This window comes from Scardinius erythrophthalmus (genome assembly GCF_964197995.2).
Source record: "Scardinius erythrophthalmus genome assembly, chromosome: 22".
Classification (NCBI taxonomy): Eukaryota; Metazoa; Chordata; class Actinopteri; order Cypriniformes; family Leuciscidae; genus Scardinius; species Scardinius erythrophthalmus.
The window spans coordinates 18,015,371-18,028,823 of record NC_138242.1 but is presented as its reverse complement, the minus strand read 5'-3'; the positions used below and the strand labels follow the sequence as shown (position 1 = coordinate 18,028,823).

Sequence of the window (13,453 nt, the reverse complement as noted above, 5' to 3'; positions counted from 1 at the left end):
TTTATTTATTGTTTAATTTACAGCAATATGAGAAGATTCTGTTCCAGGATCCCTTCAAAAAGGTGATGGCCAAAACGTTCATGTCTCTGTTAGCCTGTAGCTCCAGTGCTCAGAGTTACGCATGTAAAGGTAAAGATCATTTAATTGTTTTCAACACATAATTACACAATGAGGATATGCATACGCTAGTGTTCACAACGCAAAGCTCCCTCCCCATTCCACTCAAACCATTTATGGAAATTAAACCACACTGTTTGTTTAACAGAGAAATCATCATAGTTTTGATGTCATAACATTTGCATATGTTTGCTACATTTACATATGAATTAATATTAACCTTAAAGGTACAGTAGCATAAACATCCTGTGTTATTGTTTAGGAGTCAAAGAGGGTGGAAAATTATCATGTATAATAAAATTACTATGTATTACTTGCCTAACATAAAAAGTAAACTTCAGGTGGGAAAGGTGCTACATAGTGTAGAAAATGGCCCCCTTAATGCATAGCAGTTAAAAAGGTGCAATAACCTCAACTAGGAGGAAATCTTGCATACACATTCATTTTAGTCCCAGGTTACATTATATTTGTGTTTAATGCCTGATGTCACTGTCTGATGGATGAGTACATAGACAGATACATGTCTCTTCTCCCTCTTCAGCTGGAGTGATTGACAGCTGTGTGGAACGCATGAAACACATTTACGCAGAGCTTCACCTGGAGTCTGTGAAAACGGGCAAGAGCACTCACAGGAGGAAGGTACATAGGGTTCCAGCAACATGACAGACAGATTCAACATCAGAAACACTGAAAACCTGTTAAGAGGGAGGAGGGAGGTAGAGGGGGAGCCAGTGCTGTCACAGATGTGACAAAAATGTAAAAACTGAAGCAATCCTTTGGTTCAGTTGATTTAACCAGTTGATTTCCTCATGGTTCCACTTTATAATAACTTTCAATTAATAACATCAACAATCATTATTGCTTATATAATGCAGATCATTGGTGATTCATATATGGGTCAGTGACAAATATGTCCAAGATGGTCTTTTTAAAAAATCTGATGTAAAACTCATGGCTTTTGCATGTTTTATTTTATATTATATATATTTTTGTTTTAAGAAATAATCATGGTAATTATGCCAAATTATTCTTTCATTCTTATATTATTTAATTAATCCCTTTTAATAATACTTTCTTTTTTACGATCTTAGGGTTGTTAAAACACCATGGCAATTTATTTTGTTTTTTAATGTATAAATACAGACAAAAATTACCATCATGTCTCTTACCATTATTTAAATTAGAAAATATGGGAACTAATCTATGTGTATTTGAAGTAGGACGTTCCTGGATCGACATCCTTTGTTGGTCCTGGAACGACAAGACTGTTAAATAATCACTGCAGTCTAAATTTATGATGGTTGAAATGAATGTATTTCTAGAAATAACAAAAATGCTGATCCAGGAACATGCCAAACTTCAGTAAATAACAGTGTGCTCTTTGAATTTATGTACTGCAATTTAGGTTCAGATTTATTAACTTATGACGTGTTACAGTTATAATTAATACTAACAGGGAAAATGCAAAATAAATGTATGCATTTACAAATAAGATGGTATCAAAATTTGCATTATCAGCATGACCTCTTGTTCTAACCGCTCTGTCTTTGTTCAATGTCAGCAGGTGGAGAACAGCATGAAAGAACTTAAGATGATTCTAGGGATACTGCGAAATTGCCTGTATCAACATAATGAATGCAAAGTACGTAATATCAAATAATATTCCCCGTGATTATTATTCAAGCAGTTATATTCATCGTACAGTATCCGCAGAGGCGCAGACGTTCTCAAAAGGGGTCTTTTGGGTTTGAAACACTGTGGGTTTGCATGCAGATTTTCCTGTAAGGACTGAGATGCAGTCTTTACAAGAAAACCTGCATGACACCCAGCAAGATGCTTGTGTACGTGTAATGAGTCGTGATCATTTCTGTGAAGTACAAAGGAAAGTCAATCTCCCGGAGACTGTTGGATAACTGTTTTACCAATTTAGCAGCCTAATTTACAGCCTTTCAATGAACCTTCGAAAAACACAATTTTACTACTTTTGGAATTAACTTTTTCTACTCAAGGGGTGTGTTCACACTTAATATTCGTTTTGATTAAAACAAACCCTGGTGTGATTGCTCTGTTAGTGCACAGTTTGGAAAGTTCTTCTAACCCTAATTGATGGAGTGTGTAACTCCATTTCATCCAGAGTGCTTGACTTTTGCATTGTCGATACAAGATCTTGACCCAAAATTGATGCACCTCTTGATGGTAATAAATGCTGTGATATTATTTCCATCAAGAGGTGCATCAATTTTGGGTCAAGATCTTGTATTGACAAATAAGAGCCAAGCACTCTGTAAAGTCTCTTTCACCACATCCCAAAGACTTTCACTGAATTTAAGGTCTGGGCTCAGAGGTGCAAATTCATGTGTGAAAATGATTCTTCATGCTCCCTCACAGTCATTCTTTCACAATTTGAGCCTGATGACATTGTCATCCTAGAATATGGCCATGATACGTCTTACATGGTTGTTTAGGAAATGAAAAGCTACACACTCCATCAATTTGATTAGAAGAACTGTTGCCAAACATATTATATAACATGCTATATAAACAATAATAACTGCAATAAAGATTGAATCATACTCTTAAAGGTGCAGTCTGTAAGAATGACAGCTAGTGGTTGAAATAGGTACTGCAGTCTAAATTCAAAATATCGGAGATCGTTGTTTCCCCCGTCCCCTCCTCCTCAGACTCGACGCTCACGTAGGTTGCCAGATGTAAGGACACGCAACAGGAACGAGCGCAATTGACTATGAAAGCTGAAGAGACTTTAGGTGATGATACACAGGGCAACTTTTTGAGAAAAGTTGCTGGGCAGTGTTTCCATCAACGGGCAACCAGGTGAGACACAGGGCCCACAACCGATCTAAATTATCCAGATAGAAATGTATTGGCCATTTTCAATGGGATTGTGCACAAGCAACAATTGCTCGGCAAGATTGCCCTGCAGCATTGCTCAAAAAGTTGCCCTGTGTATCATCACCTTTACACACTGAAAGTTGATGAGTTGATTTATCCGTGTTTTAATATGCTTTCGTTTATAGAGATTTTTAGATGGATAACCGAGGCTTTTTAGGTTGGGTAGACTCTGCAATCTCTGACCCAGTTTGTTTGCTTGCTGCAATACGCTGTGTTTCCTGCCAACTAGCATCCCAGGGTGTCGAAATACTGTTGGGTGAACTGGCAGTGGTTCACCCAACAGACATTCCAACACGGAACGTACATGTAAAAATAAAATAACTGGTTGTAGAAGTGTTTTTCAGAGAAACGAGTATGTGAACTCAGCATGTTTCCTAAATATCTGCAAACATATTGTTGTATTTTTATGCTTTAGTAGAGTGAAAAAGTTACATACAGCACCTTTAAGCATTTGCCCATTTAAATCCAAAACATGACTTTTTGTGTGTAATAGCATATGAATTCATTTACGAATAAAATTAATTTAGGGATTTACTAGATTACATTTAACAGTCTTTTTAGTGATTTTTAAAGATTAAACTTTAGTGAGTGTTAGCTTTCAGTATAAATTAGCATGAACGATTAAATATCCAATATTGACTGATTACAACAGATGTCAGTGTGTTGATTAATGAATGAATAATTTTCTCCTCACAGGCTGTGGCTACAGAGCTACGTCTGGCAGCGGTGCTGTTGGCCCTGTGGCCCTGGTTACTGCTGGACGACCTCACCATGACTTCAGCCCTGGAACTGCTCTGTGTCTACACTGCTAACTGCACAGCTGGTCAGTTTTCTGAGAGGTGGAGAGGAACAAGAGTGAGAAAAGAGGAATGACAGAGAAAGAGGATTAGAAAGTCAAGAGACAGGGTGCTGAGATAATGTATAAGCTTTGTGCTCACTGTAACCCTCTCATGAGTCATGTGCCGGTACAGTGGGAGCCATTGTGTGCCAAATGTAAGGCTGATATGATTCCGACAGTTACAGAAAGGATTGTGTCATAAGCCCTATTCACACGGGATTAACTTTACAAGGGTTGATTGAGTAATGTAATTTTACCTCAGAACGTCTGTAATATTAATGGCCAATTCGCACGGGATAAGATGTCTCAGTAAAACTAGCAGAAGTGGGAGGAGTAACTCGATTTGCGCATTGCCGCCACCTTCCTGTCGCCATGTGCGTATTACATTGCTTCCTGATATCACGTTCGCAAACACATATAACCTATATTTATTAGGGCTGGGACAATACACCTATCGCCCGATTTGATGCTATCACGATACTTGGGTGCGGATACGATATGTGTTGCGAATTATTTTTATTTTTTTTAAGAATTGCAATTCTACAAGTATTGCAATTCGATATTGCGATTATTAACACTAGACCATGGGGAACAGTTAAATCATTCACTTATACAGACTGTACATGATGTATAAGATGAATCATATTTACAAAAGCAATTCATCACATCTTTCTGACTTATTTCAGAATCATCATACACAGCCTACTACATTCTACATTCTCTTGAATAAATGATTCAATAACAAATACATTTTTTAACAGTCACTTCTCGCCATTGTGGCGAAACAATGTCATCAATCAATGCGTTATTTTAAGCGCCAAATCAAAAGCTGATTTACTCTTTAATCGCTATCGTAGACATCAGTGTTTATATTTGAACTTTAAACTTTTATCTCAGTACTTCTATGATGATTTGAACTATCACATAAATAATGATACTATGAGGTTGAAAAGACTGCTGTTCCATGACTACTCTCTCTGGGTCAACGGCAGCACCAACACAGATTTGAATGTTGCAATATGATTTTGTCAAAGGCTTAATAGACAGACGAAATGGAAGAAGATTGCGTGGGTGTTTGAATCGAAATCACAGTCTTTTAAAGATGAATCTTGCAGCTCTGTTGTCTCATCTCTCTCTCAGCATATGAGTAACGCGAGGGCTTTTCAATGCATTCAGTCTCTTCACGTCTCCTCCACACGTCCACTTGAAAGGGATGTTACGTCACTTAACACTCAAAGATAACAACACATTTCATCCTCAGTTGGAATGAAAGTGGCCAACTTCGGTCAACCTCGTCTTTAAGCAAGGACAAAAATAAAGCAATTTAATTTGTATTAAAGGTGCCATTGCATGGATTATTTTATTATTTTAGAATGTTTCCTGGGGTGCCCTTATAATATTAGTATGTTTTTTAGATCAAAATGTGTTATAATTTAGAAATAAAAGGCATTTTTCCTAGCCTGATTTTAGCCTCTGATTTGAACGCTCTGTTTGAAGGGGCGTGTCTGTGTGAGACTTCAGTGTAAACACCCACTGCTGTGATTGGCTGCTTTGAGACTTCAGTGTAAGCCTGTTGATCACGTGAATGAAGATCTTATCATTGCAACGCAGTTTCTGCACTCTGACTAATGATTTCACAAATGCAAACATGATGTACGTACAGTAAGAGCGTCGTTGTGCAGCGTAACAGCGTCATTGATTTCATAATGAGTTTTGGCAAGTGTCCAGATAAACTCGCGCTGTGTGATTGACAGCTTGGGCGACTGGAAAGGGATTGTTCTTTGATCGCTATCTGTATATTAATAACAGTTTAAGTAAGATTGTGGCGAGCAGGACGAGGTCGAGGGCCGTGGGAGGACGGCACGAGGCCGGTGGCGTGATTGCAAATGAGCGACACCTGCGCGACGCACCGGTCTCGCATCTCTCACGGAGGAGCGGAAGCATGAAGGAGGAGCGACGACAGTGAAGAGCGAGAGAGGACAGGCCTGATTTTATTTGATGTTGTGTTTTGTTTTCTGTTTGGTGTTGCCAGCAGTCGTCCGTGAGGGGCTGCTGGCTTTTACTTTCATTTTGTATTTGTTTTATTTTGATTAAATATGTTTGAATGTCCGCCGGTTCCCGCCTCCTTCTTCCCATAACATCTAAACCGTTACATTGGTGCCGAAACCCGGGAGGAAGGAGGGACACGCTGTCGGGGAGCCCTCGCTGCTGGGAGGTATCGCGGTGCTGAGGAGGTCGGGCAGCACGAGGGAGCGTCTGCCGCCGATTGCTGCCCGAGGCGATGGTGCTGGATCGAAAGAAGATCTGGTGGGACGGAGAGCTCGCTGCCGTCCTCCTGGGTCGAGGAGGGATGGCTGCCATCCGCGAGGGAGCGGAGGAGTCGCTCCCGTTCGCCGTGGGCCGGAGCCTGTTGCCGTCGGCCATGATGGGGGCGGAGCAGGGGACGGGAGGCTCGCTGCCAGCTGCCCTCGATCGGAGGAGCCATCGCCGTCCGCCAGGAGGCGGAGGAGCGTCGAGCCGTCCCCCAACGGATGTCCAGTGCCATCGCATGGCACCGCGAGTGACTCTCAGCTGGTTGAGGACCGAGCGGCAGTGTGTCCGGGAACCGGATCAAGAATTTTTTTTTTTGTTTGTTTCTCCTCTCTCCCCTCTCTCGTCTCTGTCGCTCCTCATGCTTCCGTCTCCTTTTCTCTCGCCTCGTCTGTCCATACCCCCAGGTACCGCAGCCGCCGTGATCGGTCCCCCCACGGGAGGGGGGGGGGGGGAGTAGGCGCAGCCTCGGTGGTACCCCCCGGCCTGCGAGGGGCGATGGGGGTATGTGGCGAGCAGGACGAGGTCGAGGGCCGTGGGAGGACGGCACGAGGCCGGTGGCGTGATTGCAAATGAGCGACACCTGCGCGACGCACCGGTCTCGCATCTCTCACGGAGGAGCGGAAGCATGAAGGAGGAGCGACGACAGTGAAGAGCGAGAGAGGACAGGCCTGATTTTATTTGATGTTGTGTTTTGTTTTCTGTTTGGTGTTGCCAGCAGTCGTCCGTGAGGGGCTGCTGGCTTTTACTTTCATTTTGTATTTGTTTTATTTTGATTAAATATGTTTGAATGTCCGCCGGTTCCCGCCTCCTTCTTCCCATAACATCTAAACCGTTACAAAGATTATTTTCATCCTACTTAGAGAAACGAGTTAAGTTGATCGTTTAGTCACTGGCTTGATTTACTGATGCATAAACAGTATTGAACGACTTTGAGAGAGATTATCTGTCTGAACTTGATTCGGACGATGATTCGGCTGCGCAGTTCCGCCTGGCCTTGAACATGGGCTGGCATATGCAAATTAGAAAAAAATCGATTTTAAAATAATAATAAAAAAAAAGAAATCGCAATACCCAGGTGAATCGATATTTTCTCCCAACCCTAATATTTTATATATATATAAAATGGTTATGTCTGGTCGAACGATGTATTAATTAACTTCTGATTGGATTGTGTTGGTAGAAGGCACTTACCGAATGCTAAAAGATGTTTCGTGCCCCTAACAGGTGCTTTCGATCTTCTTTCTGATCTGAATGCTATGTGGAAAACGCATGAGTTTTGCCACAGACTTGTCCCAGCATCTAGAACGCAACTGAGTGCATAGAGCATGTCAGACGCGCATTTGTTTACTGTATCAGTGTAGACCATGTCAGTGATATAGTGGGTACTATTTGCTTTTGACGTGACGTAATACGATGCTCACATCCAATGTAGGCAAATGTAAGCCATTAAGCGATTAAATACCAGTGGGCGGGGCCTATGCTGCGATGATGGTGGCAATCATATGCAAATGTGCTTCACAGATCAAGCAATATCAAAACGAGCTGTTTTTGAAGCTTGATTGAATAAATGCTTTGTTTATAATGAGGATGTTTTAAGATATGAAAATTGGAAGATGTTTTAATGGTACAAAGACCTCTTATATGTCAAACCATCAAGGCAAATTTGATTTCTCATGCGATGATCCGTGGTCCGTCCTTCGGGTGAAATGTTAAACCGAGATCCTGACACTCTGTGGTCATTTAAAATCCTGTGGCACTTCTCGTAAACAGTAGGGTTGTAACCCTGGTGTCCTGGTCAAATTCTCTCTCTCGGCTCTTATCAATCATGGAGTCCTAATAATCGGCCTCCTTTCAAATGGCTCCATCCTGGCACCGTTGTCCAGTTGGAAGCTGCACATTGATGGTGGGTGAGGAGAAACCCCTGATATGATTGTAAAGCACTTTGGCTGTACAGTAGTACATAAGAAAAGCGCGATATAAATGCGTAATTCATTCATTCAGGACCTCTTTAAAAGCAAAATCTGAAATTAATGGTCACTATTATGATAATATAATATTAAAATAAAATAGCATTTAATATTTCATGGAGAATTTAGCCTTAAGTTAGAAGCATTATTTATAACAACCTCATAAGAAAAGGGTCTGACGATTACCAACCACTGTTGATTATATTAGACAAGATTGTTAGCTGTAGTACCTCCCTTTTCTATAAATATAGAATATATATTATGTGTTAGGAAAAATCTAGAGAAAACCAGGAAGAAATTCATCCTTCAGACACAAAAAAAATAAATCTGTACGTTAATCTTTAAAAACTGCATTGTGTGTGTGAGAGCAAGATGGTTACACATGAAAGCGTTTTCACGTGTGTGTGTGTGTGTGTGTGTGTGTGAGAGAGAGTGAGAGTGAGAGAAACTACTTTTGTACATGAAAGTGTCTGTTCGTGAGTGTGTTAACCTAAACACAATGATCACGTATCTGATCTCATGGAAAGCTGTGCTTTAGCACAGGATGTGGCTTCACACCTGTGAAGAGCCAGCAATGCATGGGCGTATAGTCAGTTTGTACGTATACGTCTAACGTCTGTGGGTGTGCATGTGTTTTTAGGCCTATATTTGTGTGTGCGTTTGAGCTGTCACTATAGTTTAACAACACTAGGCTACTATAGCGTGCTTCATCTGTGGTGTTTCTCAAGGTCTGTGCTTACAGCAGGTGATGTTTAAAGTTCACGAGCTTGGTCCATCAGTTATGGAATCAGCCCTCCAGCAATTTTCCTTCCCATCATACTCTGTCCTGTGTCACTTTTTATTGTATAATTCATTAACCTGCTACACACAACCCTCATTCTTTCATCTGGCCGATTAATATTGGATTTATTCTGCAAGCAAAACCTGCTGAGTTCTCTCAATAATCCAGTAGAATAATGTTAAATGATTCACCCGCAGTCATGCTATTCTTAAAAATATGTCTGTCAACTTACCCAGAAGTGTGGTTTTGAGACTACTAAATGCAGCATTGTTAGACCTGGAGGAAATACATTTTTATCTAGATATATTTAGAATTAAAATACAATGGAAGTTTCCATTGAGTTTCCAAGCTCATTGTTACACAACTGTAAGGTGATATTTTGAGGCAGTAAAGATGGTTGTGGTTTTATATCAGATAACTGTTTCCTTTAGCATTTAATTCCTGTGATGGCAAAACTGAATTTACCCGTTTTCAGTGTCACATGATCCTTTAGAAATCATTCTAATATGCTGATTTGGTTCATCAACATTTCATCAAACATTTCTTATTATCATCAACAGTTGAAAACCGTTGTGCTGCTTAATACTTTTTTTCAGGATTCTTTGTCACTTTTGACTGAATTAATGCATCCTTACTGAAAATGAGACCGTGTGTGTGTTTGTGTGTGGCAATGTGTTTAAAGCTGAAAAATGTATTGTTATGTAAGGGTTTGGCCTAATTTTAGGGTTTAGGATGGTTTCTGACAAGAAACACTGATCAACAGTTCTGTTTCCTTAACGTTCTTATATAATCTTTCTGAGATGGTTACTTGGTTTCTTGTAACTCTTTGTATAGTCTTTGTACACATACTATTTTTCCATAGTCAAGTTATCTCTTTCTCTGTCTGTCCTTCATTCTCTTTCAGCATGCAGTGCTTTATGTAGCAGCAGCAGTTGTAGCTCTGGCTCAGTTCAGGCCGTTCTTCCTAAGACTGCGGTCACAAATTCACTGATGCATGGGGTGATGAAACTGGCCTCCCAGGTTGCTCCTGACAACAGCAGCATCCACAGTCTGGCTTTCTCATTGCTGGCCAACCTGGCCATCTCAAGGGACTGCAAAGGGGCACTGCTGAAGGTAACTCACTGGCTAATGTTTAAACAAGACAATTCAGGGGATTGAGTGTCTATACAGTGAATAATATAGTTGAGAACCTTTGATTGCACATCCACTTTTTAGTTTCATAGAGAAATTCACAAAGAGAAGTGTTAACAAAAGTTTCTTTCTTGTTCTTTCCCTAGAGTAACTTCCTGCAGCACTTCCTGTCTCTCCCCATGCCTAAGGCAGGTGGTCGAGGTGGCGTTTCGACAGGGGATCCTCTGTCCCTGTGGCTCAGGCTGCTGCTGAACGTGTCGTTCGGGGAGGACGGACAGCAGATGATCCTCAGGCTCCGGGGGGCTTTGGAGCTGCTGGTCGAACTGGCCCAGTCCAAACACTCCAGCACTAAACCCACCATCCTGCTCATTCTCCACAACATCTGCTTCTGCTCCGCTAACAAGCCCAAAGTCTTAGCCAACGGTATGAGTGCTGGATTTACTGGGCTTTAGATGTTAATGGTCGACCAACATGCTTCTTTTTGAGTGGTTGATGCCAATGCCAGTCTCTAATAAGGCTCAGCAGACATGGTTAACAAAATAGCCAAATGTTGTCTGAATAATTGGCCTGGCTGATATATCAACCTGTTTTTTTCCCCAAAAGTAACAATAACATAATAGTAACACTTTACAATAAGGTGTTATTAGTTAACGTTAATGCGTTAACTAACAATGAGCAATACATTTGTTACTGTTTTTATTCATCTTTATGTTAGTTAATAAAAATACTGTTCATTGTTCATATAAGCTCAAGTCCATTAAATATTAAAGGGATAGTTCACCCAAAAATGCCGCCCCCCTCATGTCGTTCAAACCCATAAGACTTTTGTTCATCTGTTTGATCAAATCTGAGAGCTTTCTGTACTCTCTCCATAGACAGCTATGCAACTTCCAATTTGATGATTCAAAAATGTAATAAAGAGATTGTGAAACTAATCCACATGAATTAAGCGGTTTAGTCCAAATCTTCTGAAGAGACTCGATCGCTTTATGATAAAAATATTTAATTTTGGCTTTTACTCACATAGGACAGAAAGCTCTCAGATTTCACTAAAAAGATCTTCATTTGTGTTCTGAAGATGAACGAAAGTCTTACAGGTTTGGAACAATGAGGGTGAGTAATTAATGACAATTTTTGGGTGAACTAACACTTTAACAGATACAACTTTTGATTTTAATAATGTATTAGTGAATGTTGAAAGGCGGCACTGTGGCTCAGTGGGTAGCACTGTCAGCTCACAGCAAAAAGGTCAGGGACAAGTTCAAGTCCTTTCTGTGTAAAGTGTGTGTATGTGTGTGTGCGCGCGCGTCCCAGCACACACACACACACACACACACAGTACATATATCAATACATATATCAATAATTAATTCTAAGTAATAAAAATTTGTTTGAAGTTTGGAGTTTGTGACAGACTCCAGCCTGTTAAGATGAGTTTAACACTCCCTGTGTAAAAGTGATCCACCACACACAAACACACTGAAGTACGGATGTGTCACAACAGCCGCAATGGAGTGATAATAGTTTTACACATTACATCAACGTTTCCGCCCAATTCCTTTTTATAGAAAGCAAAGGAAATGAGATGATTGACTTGACATAATGTGAATGTACTCATAAAACAGTGTAAAACTGTGCAAATCCACACTACCAATAATGTCATTTGTATTACTTTTTACAATTAAACATTGATATACAGTGAGGAAAATAAGTATTTGAACACCCTGCTATTTTGCAAGTTCTCCCACTTAGAAATCATGGAGGGGTCTGAAATTGTCATCGTAGGTGCATGTCCACTGTGAGAGATATAATCTAAAAAACAAATCCAGAAATCACAATGTATGATTTTTTAACTATTTGTATGATACAGCTGCAAATAAGTATTTGAACACCTGTCTATCAGCTAGAATTCTGACCCTCAAAGACCTGTTAGTCTGCCTTTAAAATGTCCACCTCCACTCCATTTATTATCCTAAATTAGATGCACCTGTTTGAGGTCGTTAGCTGCATAAAGACACCTGTCCACCCCATACAATCAGTAAGAATCCAACTACTAACATGGCCAAGACCAAAGAGCTGTCCAAAGACACTAGAGACAAAATTGTACACCTCCACAAGGCTGGAAAGGGCTACGGGGAAATTGCCAAGCAGCTCGGTGAAAAAAGGTCCACTGTTGGAGCAATCATTAGAAAATGGAAGAAGCTAAACATGACTGTCAATCTCCCTCGGACTGGGGCTCCATGGAAGATCTCACCTCGTGGGGTCTCAATGATCCTAAGAAAGGTGAGAAATCAGCCCAGAACTACACGGGAGGAGCTGGTCAATGACCTGAAAAGAGCTGGGACCACCGTTTCCAAGGTTACTGTTGGTAATACACTAAGACGTCATGGTTTGAAATCATGCATGGCACGGAAGGTTCCCCTCCTTAAACCAGCACATGTCAAGGCCCGTCTTAAGTTTGCCAATGACCATTTGGATGATCCAGAGGAGTCATGGGAGAAAGTCATGTGGTCAGATGAGACCAAAATAGAACTTTTTGGTCATCATAATTCCACTAAACATGTTTGGAGGAAGAAGAATGATGAGTACCATCCCAAGAACACCATCCCTACTGTGAAGCATGGGGGTGGTAGCATCATGCTTTGGGGGTGTTTTTCTGCACATGGGACAGGGCGACTGCACTGTATTAAGGAGAGGATGACCGGGGCCATGTATTGCGAGATTTTGGGGAACAACCTCCTTCCCTCAGTTAGAGCATTGAAGATGGGTCGAGGCTGGGTCTTCCAACATGACAATGACCCGAAGCACACAGCCAGGATAACCAAGGAGTGGCTCTGTAAGAAGCATACCAAGGTTCTGGCGTGGCCTAGCCAGTCTCCAGACCTAAACCCAATAGAGAATCTTTGGAGGGAGCTCAAACTCCGTGTTTCTCAGCGACAGCCCAGAAACCTGACTGATCTAGAGAAGATCTGTGTGGAGGAGTGGGCCAAAATCCCTCCTGCAGTGTGTGCAAACCTGGTGAAAAACTACAGGAAACGTTTGACCTCTGTAATTGCAAACAAAGGCTACTGTACCAAATATTAACATTGATTTTCTCAGGTGTTCAAATACTTATTTGCAGCTGTATCATACAAATAAATAGTTAAAAAATCATACATTGTGATTTCTGGATTTTTTTTTTTTTCGATTATGTTTCTCACAGTGGACATGCACCTACGATGACAATTTCAGACCCCTCCATGATTTCTAAGTGGGAGAACTTGCAAAATAGCAGGGTGTTCAAATACTTATTTTCCTCACTGTATCTATGCACACTCACAGTATGTATGTACAATAAGGTGTGTGTTTATGTTTGTGTGTATGTGTTATATTTACATTTACATATACATATTGATA

General features: G+C 40.8%; 1 protein-coding gene across 2 annotated transcripts in view; it reads left to right on the top strand.

Moving 5' to 3' along the window:
- The window catches only part of rttn (rotatin), a 58,688-nt gene that overhangs the window by 44,194 nt on the left and 1,041 nt on the right, over nt 1–13,453 (top strand). Inside the window, exons 41-46 of one of the 2 annotated variants that reach the window (XM_081353199.1) lie at nt 24–129; nt 659–756; nt 1,682–1,759; nt 3,724–3,850; nt 9,831–10,039; nt 10,204–10,480. In XM_081353199.1, coding sequence (XP_081209325.1) covers nt 24–129; nt 659–756; nt 1,682–1,759; nt 3,724–3,850; nt 9,831–10,039; nt 10,204–10,480 — 895 coding nt within the window. Of the gene's footprint in view, nt 1–23; nt 130–658; nt 757–1,678; nt 1,760–3,723; nt 3,851–9,830; nt 10,040–10,203; nt 10,481–13,453 lie in introns of both variants that reach the window. The other variant, XM_081353198.1, reaches the window with a different exon arrangement.